This window comes from Pipra filicauda, unplaced genomic scaffold (genome assembly GCF_003945595.2).
Source record: "Pipra filicauda isolate LSUMZ 115617 unplaced genomic scaffold, ASM394559v2 scaffold25_size4600443_pilon, whole genome shotgun sequence".
NCBI lineage: Eukaryota > Metazoa > Chordata > Aves > Passeriformes > Pipridae > Pipra > Pipra filicauda.
This window is the reverse complement of record NW_024104376.1, coordinates 605,926-626,062: the sequence shown is the minus strand read 5'-3', so window position 1 is coordinate 626,062 and position 20,137 is coordinate 605,926. Positions and strand designations below refer to the sequence as shown.

Genomic DNA, 20,137 nt, shown 5'->3' with positions numbered 1-20,137 from the left:
CATAAACCTGCACAGACAGCTGCTTCTGTATCTCAGGGAAGGTTTAATGGAGGAGTCATGTAGACAACCAGATTCTCTGGTGAATCTCAGAATTTGTTTCATTCCCTTTAAGTACCTAGCCAAGACGTTTGAGTTTGAAAGCATGGCTGTGTTACTGTGGGCTCAGGCTTCTTTTTCTTTATGTTTAACAAATGGAAAATGATTGTCTGTGAAAGAGCTTCATTCTTACTTGAAACTAAGGTCCTTTCATATTCTCGTCTATTTTAAGACACTTCTATGCTGCCAGAGTAGAATAATTAGAAACCAGAATCCATACTTGGTCCTCATAGCAGTAATTGTGTAGCCACGTGGACTATCACACCTCTAACCTGCAAAATATAATTCCACATCTGGATTCTGCAGCGAGTAAAGGGCTCTGATGTCTCAGTCTTTGGAAATCTTCGACATATGGGTTTGAAATGCAGAGCAGATCCATCACTTAGTCAATACTTGAGATCATCCCCATGTTTAGGTTGGATCTCTTACAAATAGGCACTTGTAAAACGGGAAGAATGGTATGAAAGAAGGAGAAGCAATGCAAACGTGAACTGCTGAGAAAAAAAGATCTGCTCCCAAAGCACTAGGTTTTATTACCTGTCACTCTTTAATAGTGATGACGTTGCAGCTTTTTTCACTCATGAAAATACAAACAGCAGCAGCAACGTCCAGCATTCAGATTAATGTGCCAGCTACACGTGAATGGTGCACATCATAAATATACATTAAACATCCTTTCATGCATACCACAGCTAAGTAACAGCCAGCTCCACCTCAGTGTTCTTCCACATTTATCAAGTAGCCCATGGTAAGAGAAGGCTGGAAATGGCAGTGCTAATGGGACCAGCAGATGACATTGCACTTCACTCCATTTCTGCTGCATCTGGTTATAAATCCATGTGGGAGATGTCAAAAAGCCAAAGAAGTCAAACTCCCTTTTGTTCATTTTCTCACCCAGGACTCAACATGTCCTTTGGTCAGGCTTTGCATGATGGTAGCTTTTTTTCTTGTTGCTTCATGGAGACTTTTCTCTTTTTCAGGTGCCAGGAGACAACGAGAAGCGCTGGAAGCCAGTGTTAGTGGTTTTGACAGAGAAAGACCTCTTAATATATGAGAGCATGCCCCGGATGAAGGAAGCTTGGTTCAGCCCTCTGCATACCTACCCCCTGCTAGCCACCAGGTACCTGTGCCTTTTTATTATGACCACTTCAAGAGCAGTGGGAACAGCTGAGTCAGCCAGGAACAGGTAGAGCTGGTGCACAGCTGTATTTCACACTTGAAATGTTGTGGTTTGAGAAGCAGGTTCTTCAATAGCCAATGTGCTGAGCTTAACTCTCCTCCTCCATTTCAAGTTCTGGCCAAGGCTGATGGCCAGGAGCACACCAGGATTATGGATGTGACCACTTGGCCTGGATACAGAGGTGGGAGTGCTGAAAAAGCCAAGAGCTTGGTGTCCTGAGATTTCTATCTCAGTGTGCAGACCTTAGGGCTTAGCAGAAGCACTTTGATTTCTAGTTGCTCCTCCAGACTGAAACAAAGTGAAATTGGCCCTAAGTTGAACGTGCTGGTGTGGCAGTTCTGCACCACCAGCATGGGGCTTTTGGAGACACTTTCAGCACAGCTTCTCTTCCTTGTTCTAACAAATGAATTCCTGGCTTTTTTTAGCATAAAATGGTAAGCTTGGAAGACACAATCTTGAAGCGAGGTTGGAAATAATCATTTGCATTGTTTTGGAGGTATCCATCAACACTAATTCAGAGAGAGCTTTCCCATGGTCATCGTTATGCAGTGGAAACTGCCTGTGCTTCTTGATGTGAATCTTAATCATGTTTCTCTGCAAGTATTGTCAAAGGGCTTGAGAAAGAGCTCTTGTTCCATTGTTTTGGCCTTGCTACAGGCCTCCATTATACCATTTTCAATGAGTTCTAATTCAGAAGGGCTGATTGCACATGGCCAAAAGCAGTGGGTCTCTCACTGCACTCTCATTAGTTAATTTTTGTTCTCTGTCTCTTAGTTGTCTCCTCAAATGAACTGAGGCTTTGCTGCTTAGTCATTATATTAAAAAAATGAAATGGAACTCAGTGAATTACACTGATGGTTGTTTGTCCCAGTCTACCCACCCATGATGGAGTTTTCAGACTTCCTGAGAATCCAGCTTCTGACTCACCCTTTGTTACTGTAACATGAGGCAAGAGACACAAGCTTTGCAGCTTGCAGCCTGCTGCGTGGTGTGGTGATGAATGTTGAGAATTCCAGGTGACAAGTCCCAGTGAAAACTGGGTAGTGTTGGAGCTAGAGGCTGTGTCCATGTGTATCACTAAGCCTTACAATTTGAGAAGCAAGAGTACCCCAGCAGAAGATGATGCATTTCCTCCCCACTGTTTTGGGGTTTCATTTGTATATGGACTCAAGTCCTCCTTAAAGTGACTGGAGATCCTGTAGTGCATCCTGTCCCTTCCTGCCCACATGCTGTCATGTGTAAAGACAACTCTTTCGTGAGTATTGCCAGCCCTCATCATCAGTGACCTCCAGATTATTGCATCCAACAATCTAAGTCCTCATCTTGGAGAGCCCGTTAGTAGATTATTTTTCCTCAAGAGGTCACTTGATAACAGACAGGATTGCCTTGGCTGAGGATAGTCATCTCCCTGTATGATGGGATACCTGCCTGACCGGAGAAACATTGGATTTCAGGATGGAGGGGAATGAGAATTTGCACAGCGCATGTGCTGATGAAGCGCATGTGCTGAATTTGCACAGCTGATGAAGGGTCTTTACAGGCTGGGGAAATGGTCTGTAAGAAAACCAGGATGCGGTTCAGAAAGGGCAAGTGTAACGTTCAGTGCTGGGGAATAATCCGCTGCACCTTTGTGGGGTGGAGTATGAGTGACAAAGTAGTTGCTCTGCCAGGAAGCACCTGGACAGTGTGGCAAAACTGCTTAAATCTAAGGTATTATGTTTTTGAGAGGGGATAATAAAGACAATCAACTTGGGTTATAGCAGAAATGTTGCATGTTGGGCAGATGTAATAATCATACCTAACTAGAGACCATGAGTAAAGCCTGAGGTGATACACCACCTTCATATGAGGAATTGCACTTCCAAAAAGTGCCAGTTAACTGTGGCAGGTCTAGAAGAAATCAGTGCAAATATATAGAAACACTTTCAGTAGGGGAATTCTTAAGAAACCTTAGTTGTTTAATCTAGAGAAGTCCATGGAAAACATGTCAGTAGTTTTCAGGTATGAAGATGAGACACAAGTAGGACAGGGGAGCATCTTCTCTACATCCCTCCTGGATACAACAGGAAGTAGTTGACTGCACTTGTGGCAGGAGAGGTTTAGAGTAGGTCCTGGGGAAAAACTTGGTGTGCAGGTGAGGTACTGGATTAGATTCCCTAGGAACGGTGCACAATTCTCATCACTGGGGACTTTGAAGGATGGGTGACACAGCAGTGTGTCAGTACAGTTAGCCCCGCTCTGTGAAGGGGGATTTGCTGGGTGACCTCCTGAGAACCGCTCCAGCCCCATTTCTGTGATTTCTTACTAATATCACTGTGAATTTAATATTCAGGTAAAAAGGCAGCAACTATACAGAAGCTGGCATTCAGAATGGAGTCATGATGTGATAAATACATATAAATACATGAATCCTCAAGATGAGCAGATTACATAAATGGACAGATTCCCTAAATTATTACCCCTATTGTTTTGGATGATTCTGATTAAAACCGTGCAGGGTCCTGCTTTTATGACCTGTCACACTGAGTACAGTTATACCAAAAAAATAGAGAGGGTTTGCTGTTGGTAGTGACTGCTGTGTTCATTCTCGGTCAGTGATTACCCTCCTCGTGACAAGTTTTTTAATCCCCTCTGTGCATTGATCAGTGCAATTTAGAACTTTTCACCTGGAAAGTTTGCAGAGTCCATGTTGTAATCTTGGCTGCTTCTATCTTTCAGATTTTTATGAGTCCTTGGAAAAACATTTTTGCTTAGCTAATGCATATTTGAAAAGCTGCTGAAACTGGAAAACTTCAGTGCCAGATACTGTACAGAGTCATGCTTAATCTACCCAAGACATAATGAGCAGAGAAAATTGGAAAGTGGTAGAAGGATTACAATCTTCTTACAGTCCTTTAACAGCAGAATTTCAGCATGCCCTTTTTGTTTGTTGATAAGTTTGCCTTCAACCTCTGGATACTATTAAGACCTAAAAATATTTTCCAGTCAGTTTTTTCCAGCTTTGTGTGGAATATAAGTAATAGCTCAAATAAAACTGAGATCAGATTTAAGTTGTTCCTTTAAATCCCTGCACCAGGAGGCACAGAAGCTGGCACACAGCCCTGACTCCAAGGACCTTTCTGTCATAATCTCTGTTTCAGTGTTTCCTTATGCCTGAATAACAGTGCCTCCCTCTAGCATGGGAATGGGGCTTAAGTAATTACATCTTAAATGTTTGCAATCAAATTCTGTTATCTATCATAGCCAGATATGAAATGAAAGGGAAAAAAAGTGCAGTCCATGTTGGGCTCTGATTAAAGATCAGGTAAGTAGCTTTTGTGTACAGCTGAGGTCTATAATCAGAAATTATTAAAGCAGTTTAATAGCTAATGACATAAAAACTTGGGGAAGGGGTTTGGGCACTGATTAGTTGTCTGGGAAAGCGGGCAAAGGGACAGGCAGAGAGCACTGGGTTTCCTGAGAAGGTGTATGAGGTGCCCTGCAAGTTCTCTGCTTGTCTTCCAGAGGCAGTGAGGGTGGTTGTGGCTCCCTCCACGCAGATGAATTGAGAGCATGTGCATAGGTTTCCAAAGAGTACAGCCATTCCAGAGCAGGTTTCAAATGCTAAGTCAGAGTGACATAAGAAAGATCAGTGATAGTGGTGTTCTAACCAGCAGAGCTGCATGAGTATCTGCACGTGTAGCATGGTCTCTTCTGAGATAAATCTTGAGTGAGTGAGCAGCTGAAGGCTTCCTTTGAATGTCAGTGCTGGTTTCACTGTCCTTTCTGAAGAGGCCTCTAGATTTGGCTGTTGCATTACATTGTTGAAGCTCTTTCCATAGCATTAGGATGAGAAGCAGGTCCCAGTGCATCTCACCCTACGCCAGCACTTCATGTTGGATCCTATCCATCTTGCTATCACACATTTGCAACAAATAATGCTGAAAAGGCCCCCGGAACGTAGAGAGACAAGGGAGAAATGAGAGAATATTAGAAGTAGAAACGAGAGAAGATCAGAAGTGTCTCCCTGGCTCCCTGGAGCGCGCCAAGAGTGGTATTCACAGCCGCTCCAGTTCCCTGTGCTCTGTGCGGAGGCTCGGTCGTGACCAGCCTTCTCCTGCCCTCTCGCGGCTCTCGCTGTGCCGGGAGGAGCGATCAGCGCTCGGTGCTCGGTGATGGGAGGAGGGGGCGAGGGGAAGCCTGTGAGGTTTCTAAGGATATTTTTGCCTTTTAAGGTAGTTTTATGGTCTTTAGGATAAAGTATCTTCTCTGTAAATGAAACATCTCACACGAATGTAACTTTTTTAAAGCTTGGAAATCCTTTGATCTGTGCCCAAACACATTAGTACTGACACCTGGTACATAAATACTATCAAATGTTCCCCTGCATGTTTGTCTAGTTCATGCTTAAGTGCATGACTTTACAAAGCACTATCTGTAGTTGTACGATAGAAAAGGGTTTTTAAATAGTGAGACTCGATTTTTAATAATGAGGGGATAGTAAGAGAAGGCAGGCAAGAATAAATGTTCATGTTGGATGTCTACATACTTTAATTTGTAAAGTATATCTTCATTTTGTCCATATGCTGAAAAACCTACAATGCCAGTGGTATGGATAAAGCATGAGAGTATGGAGGTGGTGTGTGTTTCTAGAGGAAATAAAACATTGGTATCATCTGTTTGTCTTGCATTCAGTGTTGTAAGTATGAGGAAACAACTTTTAGCACAGCTGATGAGTACTGCATACAAGAGAAGGAATGACCCAGGGAAAAGCTGGAATAGTTTTATTTCTGTTGACAAACTTGATGTGATTTTCTAGGCTGCTTTCCCACAGCCTGGTAGCAGAAGGCAGCATGAAAGTGGTGGCCATGCCTATGCCTGGGTGACTGGCTGGGGACAGGCAGCAAGCAGATGTCACAAGAGATTTCAGTTCCCTGGCTCCTCCCTTAATTATCAAGATGCAGCTTCTGCTCAGAGCTTGCACCCTCTCATGCCAAATGAAAGGGAATTCAAGTTTTTGGGTTGTTTGCTTGCAACTCAGTCCCCGACTGCAAAATCTGCCCAGAGGGCACTTAGGAGGCCCTGAGTATCAAAGCTGAGTGGGGCATTAACTCAGCCCTTCTAGAGGGAAAACAGCCTTGCCAGCCTGCCCAGACAGAGGGCAGGGCAGCTCTGACCAGGATGCTCTGCATTTCACTTCCCAGGAGCTCCTGGGACCATAAAATCCATGAACCTGAGCATGAACAAATCTTGCAAACCTTCCAGCAGGGTATGAAAAAGGGGCACATCTGTTTGGCACCATGTACATCCCAAATGCCAGCACAGACTGTCAGGGAACTGGGGAAAATTTCAGTTATCCTGTGATTAGTGTTTCAGCAACTGAAAAGCTAAAGTTGTGCTTTGTTTGTTCTTTCCTTTCTGCTTTTTCTTTTCCTACTAAAACATCCCTGTTTGATGGCATACTCCTACACTGTCAGCTAACAGGCGACTATTCTTGTAGATGCAAAACAGTAATTGGAGGGTAAATTAGTATTCAGTAAATGATTAGTATAATCTAATGTTATATCCTTCAGCACAAGTGTTCTACTACCATGTTACATACTTTATAGTGTCATATGAAGTATATTGTTTGCCTATAGAAAGGAAAACAGGAGACACAAGACAGAAAAAAGCTTTTCAGAAGATTTCATTTTGTGATTGCCTCAGAGGGTTAGTCTCTGAATCTCAAAGAGTGATGAGTTCCTCTGGATTATTCTTTTCAGAAAAATCAGTGTTGTGTTTCTGAGTGAATTCTATATTGACTGTCCATGCTTCTGCAGGGAAAAAAACCCAACGCAAAAGGGCAGTCTTAAAGAAAAATTAATAACTATGAAGTATTGATTATCTTACTCAAAATTATTCTGTGTGATTTGTGTTTGCCCAGATGAACAAACCTTTCCTGGTCACAGGAGATCAGCCGGGCAAAAAAATGTTAATTGCAGACAAATGTGAGAGAATTTCAGATTACAAGTAGCTGCAACATTTTGCATTTTACAGGTTTCTTATGGGAAAAGTAAGTATGAGACAGTACTTGGCATCTGCATATTTTACATATGCATATATATACACATATTTTATCCAACAGTATTTATCGTTGAGTTTGTCTGCAGATGTTTAAGGTTTAGGGCAAATGTTGCTTCACAGTGAAAGATGGATTCAGCTGCCTCATCTGAGTGAGCACTTGTATCTGTGGACCAAACTCCATCATCACAGACCAGTCAGTGATTTCTCTCAGTTCCTCGTCCAAAGGGATGTTTTGTACAATTCATTAGGAAATTTTGGGACATCCATGTCATCACCTGCATGTCCAGGTGCTTCTGTGCTCACTGTCATTGTTAGAATTCCCTGATGTGTATTAAATCCAATTGTAGGTTGGTTCATTCTGGCCCAGGAAAAGGCTCACCACAGTCAGGGATGGATTTGTCTTTTGCGACCCGAACTGGCACAAGGCAAGGGATTGAAACCCATCTGTTCAGGACGGAGACTAGTCGAGACCTCTCACTGTGGACGAGGAGTGTGGTGCAGGGCTGCCACAATTCTGCAGAGCTCATCACAGAAATCACCACATGTGAGTAACACCTGCGGCGCCATCCCCACACCCTTCTCATGACACTCGTGGTAGTTGGAGCTCCTTCTGCTTGATGTGATTCATTTAAAAATGTGCATGTTTAAAATACTGTCCCCTTGGTTTCTGAGCGAGTCCCAGCTGGTGTGCTACCTGTGGCCAGTCACTATGGTGCTGACTTCTGGTTTTGTTTTCAGCATGTTGTTTTAGACAAAAGTCTGTAGTCAGCCATGTAGGCTCTCATGTCATGGAGGAATGATGGTCAGAGGTTTGTCTAGAAACCACGAAAAAGAGCATTTTTCTGAGATTCAGGAGACTTCTGCAAGTCTGGCAGGAGTTTCTCCTGCAGAGGGAGGAGGCAGAGGACTGGCACATTCACAAGTGTGAACTGGTCATTTATTCACCCAGCTCTGCACACTTGAGTAAAAAAAATAACAAACCAGCTCAATAGCTACGTTTTGATGGGTAGTCGTTTCCCTCCCTGAACATCAGGGTGTCATTTCTCAGCACTTCTGTACATGCAAAATCGACTGGAATAAAAGTAATCAGCTGCAGATGCTCTGGAGTGATGCCCTGTCTGGTCAGATATCTGCTGGCCTGGGGTGGCTCTGTGGCTTTGGGGCTGTGCCCTTCTCCTAAATGCCTTCAGGATTTGCAGTCCTTTCCCTGCTCACTCTACAACTGGCAGGGCCGTTAATGGTGAACATTATCTCCACTCGTATCCTAAAATTGTGAGAGCAGGAGCCAAAGCACAGATCCACCCACAACAGGGGGCAGTTCTGGTTTCTTGAAGCATCAGGTACAGCCACGTGCTGCTGAGCAGAGGGATTCGGGCCGGTAGGCACAGGGAGTTCAGGCTGCTTTGGGAGGGCCCCTGACAGAGAAACCAACCAGAGTGCTCAGGGGGACACGTCCGTCTCCTCAGCACAGTGACATGGATGCCAGTCTTTCTGAAAGCAGAAGGAGAGCATCAGCCCCTTCTTTTATAACAATGCTTTTATCTCAGTGCCAGTGACCTTCCTTGACAGAATTGGTCACAGGAAAGTGACAGAATAGAGAATTTGGGATGTGAACACCAAAACTCTTCATTTTCTTATTTGGATCATGGCCTCTGTTTCTGAGCTGAGAGGAAGATGCAGCCTTTCTGCTGCAGTAGCTATTATATACAATTATCTGGGCCCTTTTTCAATTACCACGACACTAATGAGGACTCAGGAGTGCCTTCATCTTTGCCAAAATACTTTAGGGAAACCCTTTACAGCTTCTAATTTTCTCATGCATTGTGCGCCGCATTTATTGATTTTGGCTGTGTCTGTCAGGCACAAAAAGAAGAGTAGCTGTGACTTTGTCAAGGTTTGGAGGGAGGAAACACCAGTCTAAGCCTTCTTAAATTTCAGCGTACTGGTTTTTTGTCAGCAGATAGATGTTTGCTGCAACATGAAGAATGAAGTTAGTAACTGAAAGGATGACATCAGTCCTGCTACTGCTGAGCACAGTTTTAGTCTGTTGTGTTTACACCATAACTTTGCTTGGACCTTGCACAACAGGATTTCAGTTGTTTTTCCAAACCTGCAAGTTGATAGAGGTTGACAGTTAGAGCATGATTAGCCCAGTTTCAGGAAAGGTTAGTTTTCCACAAGATAGCATTGAGATCAAATGCCAAATGCAGGTATCTGCAGCCAAATGGAATTTGGTGCTTTTAGGAACATTACAGACTAAATTTTGATTTCTTCTGCAGCTTGCACATACAAAAGCCAGGAGTGCCGCCTGACCATCCATTATGAACATGGATTCTCTCTTACAACTGAACCACAAGATGGTGCCTTCTCCAAGAAAATTGCACAGTATCCCTACGAAAAACTGAAAATGTCTTCAGATGATGGGATAAGGATGCTTTATTTAGACTTTGGAGGAAAAGATGGAGAAATTGTAAGTACTACTTTTAGAAAAGGGATGCATGTTACCATCTCTTGTGATCCTAAAGGCTCTGGGTGTGGAGAAGCACTAATGAAAGTTGGACTAGATGATCATTGTAGGTCCCTTGCAACTGAAATACTTTATTCTGTTCTGTTCTATTCACAACAGTTGGCCAGTGCCAGGTTCCAGTACCAGTATTTAGATGCTGTGCTTTCTAGTACAGCATGACAATCTGGTTATAGAAGGAGATGAACTAAAAAGACAGTTAAAATCATAAAACCATGCAAAGAGGGATGAAAGATTTGTTACATTCAAGAACAAATTGTACCTCTAAATAGCCAGATATTAGAATTTTTGTATGTATCCACTTCACTTTTTAAATGATCAAGGGTGAAAGAACGTAAGAATGAGATCTTATTAATTCCAATGGGCCCTTAGGGACTTCATGTTACGACAACAAGGTGTGTTAAAACATTTTTGAACATGTAGTTGCTGAAAAAAACAATTAAGGCTACAGATATAGTGCAAACTGTCTGCTTAGGCCTCTAAGCTGTCACAGTGCCTAAATACAAGGCACATATTCCAATGAGCAGTTTAAATATCATAAATTATGAATGTAAACATGGTCTTCCCTCACAAATTTTTTCAGCAGTTCCTGATCACATTGGGTGCTTAATTCTTCACATAATTTTCGTTAACACTTTGCAAACTGCTTATTGTCAGGCTTTCAGAAGGGAGTTTGTTACAAGCTCTCAGTAAAATTGATACCGGTGGAAAGGCAAATTTGTTTTCTTTTGATGTGACCCTATTGTTGAACGTGCTGTCTACACTGACAAGCCTGTCATGCTTAGCAAGAGTGTGGTGAGATCTGAACCACGACTGTGTAATAAAAAAGACTCAGTACAGTGTCACTGCTGGCTGTGAGAACAGAGGAGCAACTCTGCAGCACCAGCTGAAGGTGCTTCAGCTGTGAACAACAGCAGATGCACTGGGTATCAGACAGTGCAGTCCCACCATCCCTGGTCAGAAACAGAGCCTGAAAAGACAGGAGGGGTTGAGCCTCTTGGAAAACTGCTTGTAGCATCTGTCTCAGTTTTCTGCTGCTCACCCAGGTGGATGCAAGGCCAGAGGCACCAGGATCTCATCTGCTCTCAAGATGCTTATTACTTACTTTGAATAACCTAAATATTTGCAGCTGTATGCAAAAGAAAAGCAATATGTTGTAGAGAAGGGCTGTTATTAATAGAAGCCTGTTCAAAATACCAGACAGCAGTTCATCAAGTACTTCATAAATTATTCCTTCTTTGAGCTGTAATCTAATCTAGTAATTCTCAACCTGATTTTTTGTTTTCTGCATTTTCAGCAACTGGACCTCCATTCCTGTCCAAAACCAATTGTTTTCATCATTCATTCCTTCCTGTCAGCAAAGATCACGAGACTGGGCTTGGTGGCATAAGTGGGATCCATCTGTTTCTTCAAGGAGAGACAGAGCAACCATGCTCATCTGAAGTACAGTCAACAGCAGGAACCCGTCCCAGCTAGCAGCAGACACCAGCCTGGGGTTCAGCACTGGGCCTAGGTCATTTCTGCAGTCTTCCAAGGCCCAGGTTTCATTTTGATCAGCTAAAGAGATGGCATGACAAGGAAGACAGGGGATTTCATTGTAAATAATGAGGTTTTAAAATCCCATATGAGACCGTAAAAGCGTGTAGTACCATACGTGTAAATGTTTCAGAATCATAAATTGTGCCTATTTCAATGTACTTGTTTATATAGAATAAGTAAAGGGCTAAGCAGACAAGAGCATGTTGGCTATAATGCAAACTCAAGATTGGCTGAGAAGTTCTCCAAACAAGATTGTCCCAAAAGTAAAAGATTCTTTTAGTTGTAACCTGTGTACCACTTCCAGAAAATTTTTATTTTGGAGCTGTCAGAACCTGTTGCATGAATGCCCAGCAGAGCATTCAAATACACGCCTTTGGTTGGACTCTCTGAAGCAATACAGCTGTGGTCAGGGAACACCTGGAGGGCCCCTGCCCAGGGCAGTTTCAAATTAAACAATAAAGATGTGCTACATGTACATTCCTAGGGATGGAGCCAAAGTAAGACCAACTCTAGGATGTATTGAGAGCCGGCTGTCAGTGGGCACAGGTAGGACTGTCCTGTATTAATGAACATTAGGGATACATTTTTATAGTGACTTCCCAGAATACCTTAATGAGTTTCAGTTATCTGTGATCCCCAGCTCAGGTAAAAGGTACCTGAATCCATGTCGAAGTGTGATGGAAGCTTCTGCCAGCATATTTCCATGGCAGCTTTCCAAAAGAAGGCCATGCTAAGCTTCCTGTCCTACCCCTACTGTGTCACCTGCTCAGACAAGATGTGTGGTGTTTTCATAGCAGTGTGGTGGTGTGGTCTTCATAGAAGAACAAATGTGGTGAAGGAAGAGGACTTGATTTTATGAGAGTTTTCAGAAAAGTTATTCAAGCAGCTCCACAATAGTGAGGAAAAACACACCAGGGTGGGAACATGAGCTGTACTCCTTAACATGGTACTGCTCCTATGGGCATGACTTGGCAAGTCCAGATTTCTTGCTGGTGAAACGTAAGATGTTCACCTCCATGTCCCTGACTTACTAGTTCCTGTTTTGCACCACAACTTACTGCTTCTAGTCAAAGTATGCAATTCACTGAGTTTGAGCCTTGTTCAATTACCTTGGGCAGCACAAAGCAGGCAGGAACACTGACCTTCATCATCAGAAATGATGCACACACAGCTTGAACCTGGAAGTAATAGAAATAGAAAGAAGCAGAACAGGGATGGCACTTACATTGCTCTTCCTTTATAAACAGAACTGCTTCACACCGGGGTGGGGTTTTGTCTGCTTTTAGAGTTTTGCCCTAAATTCACGCTTTGAAAGACGTGTACAGGAAGTAATAAATCCAAAGTTTGTGGGCATTCGGTTGTCATATTACAACATTTCTTTTATTCCTGAGAAAGCACATAAATTTCAACTTAGCATCACTTGGCTGGTAAAGAGGAAAATTAAAAACACAGTTTGGCTCCATGTTGTTTTTAAGCTAAGTTTGAGAGTTAAGTGTAAGTCATGCTGTTTATTCACAGCATAAGAATTAGTTCATTGTGGTTTCCATAGGTATCTTAATCATAAAGACTAACTAAAAATTTAGGATGATAGGCTGAATTCATAAATACAGAAAACAGTCATTGAAGAACAGCTAAGTGCCCCTTTGGAGGAGCAGCCCCTCTGCCAGCACCTCTCACCACTCACAAGCACACCTGGGAGAGGATTCACCTCGCTGTGAACATTGTTTTTACTGTCACGGTACTTGCACTTAAAAATTAATTCCTCATGTAAATTCACAAGGTAGGAAGTAACGTGTTACGTAACTTACCAATAATTTCCAGATGGACATTTCTCACTTAGTGACCACTGCCATCCACACAACTTTCTGTGGGCAGTTACGTGGGTCTCCTTTGGCTTGGAGGCTCCTAGAAGAGCATCTCAGAAGCTGAGAGCAGTCGGTACGCGGGGGGACGGGTCCTTGGGTAGGAACTTGTGTCACATGATCAAATAAACTGTTACAACAGTTGTGTAGGTTTTAAAACAGTGAAGGTTTTAAAAATTCAGAACATTTTGATCACTGTTCCAGAGTATGACTTAAAAATCTGGACGTGGGCTCCTATAAAAGTTCCAGAGGTTAAAGTGAAAACTTGCATTCTGTGGGGTAGGTAAAATACATCTGTAAACTATACTGCACTATTTCCTTACTCCTTTAACACTTAAAAATCACTGGAATGTTATCCTTAACACATATGTGCATTGTAAATATTACAAATTCCTATATTAGTACCAACAATTAAATGATACAAAATGTAATCTAAGGTGCTCAGTACTATATGAAGTCTAAGTGAATAACTAAGCAGTTTGCAAAGAAGATTCATATATATATTTATAGAAAAAATAAATGATAATTACAGATGCTATTTCTTCATTTTCAGATTTTGAACTGATTCATATTTGGATGGGATAGACAAATTAAATATGGACCTACTCCACATTTATAAGAGTATAGTGAATATTTATATTTTAGAGGAAAAGAATATATTTAATAAAGTCATTTATTGGATTTTTGTGAGGTGAGCTTACTTTGTACCCAGACAAACTATTTGGAAGGCTGTTCTTTGGTTTTGGGCTGGGGAAAAAGACATTTAAACTTCAGTTCTTTTGTTAAGAGTTCCGTTACTTGAGAGAACTGTTCATTGCATTGATGGAATGACTTTTAAAAATTTAAAATTAAAAAAACCTGAAAGCTCACAGGGATGTTCCAGGGCAGGTCATTCAGACTCCTCTGCTGAAGTTACAATGCTTTCTCTGTTGCTTATACTGCACTAGGCAGTTTCAGAAGTCATAAAGAAAAAAAGAAATTTCTGCTCAAGCTTCTGCATTCAAGGACTGAGGTCAACATGTGCCATGTTTCTCTTATGAACGGTTATAGAAAAAAAGATGGTTTCCTTCCCTTTAACTTAAACTCTTAATTTAGTGGCCCAAATAGAAAACCTAACTGGAAATTTAAGGCTGTTTTTTCAGTTTGACCTGAGGTATAACAGACCAGCCTCATGGAAATCCAAAAAAGGAATATTTCAGAGTCTCACTCTTTTCACAAAATACTGACTGTAAATTGAACAGTCGGATCAGAAAGTTTGTATAGCGGCTTCACCGTTAGAAAGATCTGGATACGTATTGGAACATAAATGTCATTGGAAAAATGTGATATAAAGTGTTTGTTAAAAAGAAAAAGGAAAATAAAGCTGATCTGATTGCGTTCAGGGAAGCATACTGGTGTTTCCTAACAGTCCTGCTCTTCAAATGGAACTAGCATCTCACTTAAGGTACTTTATAAATCAGAACACAACTCTTCATGTGCTACCAAGTAAATCACTACCGTGAACATCATCAGAATTGGTCTTTTGCAAATAACAAAACAAGTGTTTTCTTTCTGCAGAAGATTAGTATTCCTTCTTCCCACAGGACATGGGAGCACAGTCCATCCAGCTCGTTGCATTCAGAAGCACAGCTGATTGGAAGGAGAGGCTGATCTGATTCCATCTAGAAGAGTTCTCAGTGTCCTCTTACCCATGTTTAAAAGTTAATTGGGAGTTTCTTTTTCTTCAGCGGAAGCAAAATCAGAGCCTAAACAAGTGATGTGCTCCAGATCATTAGACTATCACTGATTTCCAAATTTCTCTTATTTTTCATAGAAGTCAAACTGGCAGGTTTATAATTTGATTTTTACTGAGGCTATTTACTATATATAGAGAGACCATTAATACAGTGTGTGATATATATATATAATATTACATAATAATATATACACACTGTGTATATTATTACTATAAAGTAATTGAGAATTGTATCTAAAATGGACACTTTTGAATTCAGTGATGACTTTGATTTTAAAGAGCAGATATTAATAATATGCTAGCAAAATTTTGAGAAACTGAGCCTGCTTGATATAAATGGACCCCTAGATTAACCAGGGCAAAAGTTTAATTTAAAAGCATGACGGGGAAAACATTTTAACAAAGGTGATGACCTTTTTCCCACACAGGGAAAAAGCTTTTCTTCCTTCATCAGAATTTCTGTGCGTAAGTAAATAATGGGAGGCATCAGAAAAAAAATTTAGAAGACAATTCCCAAGGGAGAACTGTGAATTTGGAAAAGGAAGTTTGTGAATCTGACAAGCATTTGTACCCAAGCTAAGTTCTGTGGTAGCCCAGTGATAGCCATCATGCAAATGCTGTAATACTGCAAGCAGTTCTATCACCAAGGAATTGCAACCACACCAAGTGTTGTCTTACCCCAATCCTGTGGATAATATAAGCACATAAAATGGATGGATTATATACTTATAATACATAATGTTATTATATTATGGTACGTTATGTTATGTGCTTATTCTGTAGTATGGATGGATTATGGGTAAACTATAAATGTGTAGTGGTGAATATGACTTACATCCTGATTTGGAAAAACATGAAAGCAAGCACCCAGAGGATGCATAGGGCAAACTGGATTTTGGCTTCAGCAGCCCGAAACAAGAAAATAATCTGAAGTTCAGAGGCAAGAGGTGATGTTCTGTTCTGCATCACGTAAGTTGAAACACATCAACTGGTGGGAACTCTTGGTGTGAGGTTTTTGAACTACAATAGAGTATGTTGTAGTTATAATTTGCTGTAGTGCTGTTACAGTAGACCAGGTCAAATTATTTTGCATGTTTTTTATAGGTTAAGTGTTTGGACAAGGACAGTTATCACAGCTCAAATGGGGCACAGTGTTACTAAGCCACAGAAATAAACCAGCTGCCACGTACCCTAAAAAACCACCAAGATAAAGAGCAAATGAGACATGTGAGCAGTGTATTAGTTCAGGACTGGGAACCATGCAAATAAACAATACATCAAAATGCTTATGTTTCCCTAACTGCTTTCCTGCTTATTATTTCAGACCAGCCTTTGAGTCTGCAGAATTAATTAAAACAATAACTTTTGGGCTCTATTGAACTAGAATAAAACCAGTTCAGGAGTATAAATTACTTTTCTGAAAAGTGTTTGCTTTGCTTATGGCAGCTAGCCTCGAGGATTTTATGAAATGTAGAGTTCCTGTACTTTTGCATAATTTATTAACTACAAAGTTTTTGTAATTACACATATATAAATCTCTCAAAATTAAGTAGAAAATACAACTTTCAGTGACTTGCTTTAGTATTCAGACAGAAGTATCAGCATTCAGGCTGAAGAGATAAGGCTATAACTTACAGCTTTTCTCTATTTGGAAGAAGAGACTTCCTTTATTCACTAAAAGATGTTAAGGAAGATTAATGTCTTGATTAATTTCTTGGTTTCTGTGTTGAATGTGAAGAAATGTGAGCCATACACAGTAATCATTACACTGGAGCAATTTCATGCATGCACTTATCAAATCATTATTTAAGTATCTCTCTTCATTGCATTTCTATTTCACCAAATCAGTAAAACCAGGATGCTGTGGATGTGTGGCATTCTGCAAATGAAATCCGTCTCATAAGTATTTATGTTTGTCCTGGGATAAGATGCACACGGTACTCACTAGAGCCCCCTGTCACAGCAGAACAACTACAAAGGTCTCCTCTTGCAGCTCAGAGTCAGTTAAACCAAGTACACACTCCCCCTAGAAAAGGTCTTGTAGAGTTCAGGAGAACAGTAAACAGAGAGACAAAGGAACAGATTAACACAAGATCTTGTTAGACACGAAAAACCTCCTTAGGGCTCAGCTTTACATGAAATAGAATTAAGCAAAGAATAATGCCACAAAATCAGAAAGGCTTTTTAGAGAATGTGTAGATTTTACAGTATTTAGTCTAACCTCCACATGGTTTAGTTCATTTACTTTTTCATCACATTAGATTTCATTTATATTTGTATTGTTTAATCCATTTTCGTGCCAGGGGAATATAGCAAACAAAAGCAGTGCTTCTCTATCAATCATATTAGTTTAAATGATGAACAGGAAATCTTTATACTGAAAGCTGTGAAATCTGTTTGTTTTGGTAGGAACTCCTCATCTCAAAATAATACTAACTTGAATAATTACATTAGTACAAGCCAGGTACATGCCTGAGACTTCAGCAAACTAAGGTTGAATTTAGTCCTTTACTGTACTTGCAACACGTGGAACAGGTAGAAATTCTTCTTTCCATTACATTTCAGCACAGCTTACCAGCTCTTTGCCAGCTCTCACCATCATCATTACTGCTTTTGCTTTGATTTTCTCCTCCTCCAGGACATGAGACCTCAGACCTCTCTTTAATTTTTTTCTAAGGAGCGTTACAAAGAGCACGCAGGAAATTATACCAGAAATTCAGCTTGTAAAGTGATCCTTTCTTTAATGGGACCTCCCATCAAGTTTCAAAAGACATTCTTTTTTTCCTGCTACTACAACACAGAGATAATTGTGACTCGAATTCTAATTACCTTTGCTTTCACCTGCAGAATAGAAACTGCTCTTAATTAGCTTACGAAATCTTAATGGCCAATGCTGTAAACAGCTGTCTATACAACAGTGAGCTGTAATAATAGAGTGGAGGTCTTCACACAAAAAGGTAAACCAAAGAGGCTGTTATCAAAATTAAATCTGTTGGGGTTTTTATTCACATAAAAAACATATATACTGGTTGAAAAACATACAAAGCTTTATCAAACCAAGTTAAGCTATATTCCTTTTAACAAACATAATAAATATGCATATAAAATAAAACCTTTTTTCATTTGAATTAAAAAAAAATAATTAAAACTTCCAGTATAAAAAGTTTCAACTCTTGCTACTGTGCTTAAAGGATGAGTCTGTATAATTACACTGACCACCAGTGTGCAGATCTGTATGTGTGTGCCTCAGGCAGTACAATGCTTTTCTTGTAGTCAGAAGTGCTCTGTCCCCACGTTCCTAGGAAGGTGTGAATAGCATCCACACAGTACTTCTACTTGCCAGTCTTCTCCAAAACCCATTCAATCACCTGGGCAAATAAATGAGAAAGCAAACCATTTTCATAACTCCAGGTCTCGAAAGTAACTTAATAATATCTCACACATTTTATCAATTCTTTCTTTATCACCACCTTTATCATCATCTGTGTGGTATTTACTAAACAGTAGAAGAAAGAATAAAGGATAATTTGTGCACTGCTTTATCTACCACCTTTGTTACTGCTGCTTTCCAAGCAGGGCAGTTGTTCAGACCACTGATTAGTCCTTGGCAATTATAGTTTACATAAGTTAATTTCAAAATATTCTGCAATACAGGGAGCAGTGAGCAGCTTAGGAGAACACCAATTTTAACGCCTCTTTTGCAAACAGCAAACATTCACAAAACTACCTGTTTTCTCCCCAGACAAAGATGGTGGTGAGAAGCAGTGTATCAGGACAACAGTTCAACACCAAACATCACAACCCATGCAGTTTTTGAAACCTTATCATGTGTAGGAAGCAATTCACAACAGAGCACAGTACAGAACACAGCAAATACTGCTCTTGTAGAATAAATTCTGCGGGGATCTAGCAGTTTTCCTTGAGGGTTTGGGTTTTATTACTTAACTATGCCAGTTCAAATTCTTCCATTTAATTTATGATTTTGAAAACTGTACTGTAATTATGCATAACACTTTTTTTTTCCCAATCATGGAATCACTTCAGTGTATTTTTCAGAGTCAGTTACTTAATTTCTGGAGGGGTATTTACTTGTATGATTTACTCTGTGCTACTGTTCACATAAGTCTCACTTTACACACAAATAAACTCACCTGATATCCCTTGTGCTTACAGTTACTCCCAAGCTTAAAATTACTAATTTTCATTGCTTCTTTTAAGAAGTTTATTTCCTTTTACAGACCCTCTTATTACTTCCTAACCTTTGAAAAGAAATGTTATTTACTTCAACACAAGAAGAGAACAATTCCCTAATGATCCAGGCTTCCCTCTAATGAAGAAAAATCTCATCTCTCATTTTTTTGTTTCAGTGATGTAAAAACATTTATTGCCTTCATTTCCATTTCTCAGTGTGGCACATCATATAGGCAGCTATAACTAGAATACCATCCAAATCCTGAATATAAGCAACTGGAAATTTTGCCATGGGACTACTGATTGAGAGGAAGTTTCTGTGAGATCGGACTGAAACAAGACCCACAGCCAAGGAAGAGTGTTCTTCACTGAAGAATTCTCTTCATCTCTCAAAGCTGTGGACTAAACCATCCTACAACCAAGTTGCCATAGCAACATTTAGCCTTGGCTAGTTACAGAAACAAACAAATGGTCTTACCTGTTTAGCATTGCTATTTGCTGTTTTCTTCATTTCATCAAGAAGTCCCCTAGAAGTTTTAAGATCCTAGATATGAAACAAAAAGCCACAGGAATCAGCACACTTGTATGGTGACTCTAATTTGGGTTATAAGAGCCCCAATAACCAGGGTGATGTTACACTTTCATCACCTTGTTCTGAGCAACAGAAGAATTATTTGACTTTGCTTTTTTTATGAATAAAGGAAGTAATTTACATCTATTCCAGTGGGTTGCAGCTTTCCTTACAGAAGTCCAACCCTAGTACTCAAGTGTGTGAGCCTTCCTAACCTTCTGCCCATTTCCAGAATTTTTTTTCCTAAATGATATCCAAAGTTCTGACCATTTGGTTGAAATCTTATTTCTATATAAACATGGAAGTCAGCTGTGAGCTTAAATTGCAATGCAGAGTTCTGGCAAAGAACAGAGAAGAGGACATCCAAAAAGAAAATCAGTGCAAGAAGGGAAAAACC

The 20,137-nt window shown here is 40.4% G+C and overlaps 2 protein-coding genes across 3 annotated transcripts in view; one reads left to right on the top strand and one right to left on the bottom strand.

Annotated features, from left to right (window-relative positions):
• The window catches only part of SNTB1 (syntrophin beta 1), a 112,451-nt gene extending 97,827 nt beyond the window's left edge, over positions 1-14,624 (top strand). Inside the window, exons 4-7 of the mRNA XM_027726947.2 lie at positions 1,077-1,216; positions 7,666-7,862; positions 9,598-9,788; positions 11,140-14,624. Of these exons, the coding sequence (XP_027582748.1) occupies positions 1,077-1,216; positions 7,666-7,862; positions 9,598-9,788; positions 11,140-11,232 (621 nt within the window). The 3' untranslated portion in view covers positions 11,233-14,624. The remainder of the gene's footprint in view (positions 1-1,076; positions 1,217-7,665; positions 7,863-9,597; positions 9,789-11,139) is intronic.
• Positions 14,625-17,054: 2,430 nt separating this feature from the next.
• The window catches only part of LOC113990992 (MDM2 binding protein), a 29,945-nt gene continuing 26,862 nt past the window's right edge, over positions 17,055-20,137 (bottom strand). For both annotated transcript variants that reach the window (XM_027726942.2, XM_027726945.2), the window contains exons 21-22: positions 19,648-19,713; positions 17,055-18,346 (exon numbers count right to left, since the gene is read on the bottom strand). In XM_027726942.2, the coding sequence (XP_027582743.1) occupies positions 18,311-18,346; positions 19,648-19,713 (102 nt within the window). In that variant the 3' untranslated portion in view covers positions 17,055-18,310. The remainder of the gene's footprint in view (positions 18,347-19,647; positions 19,714-20,137) is intronic.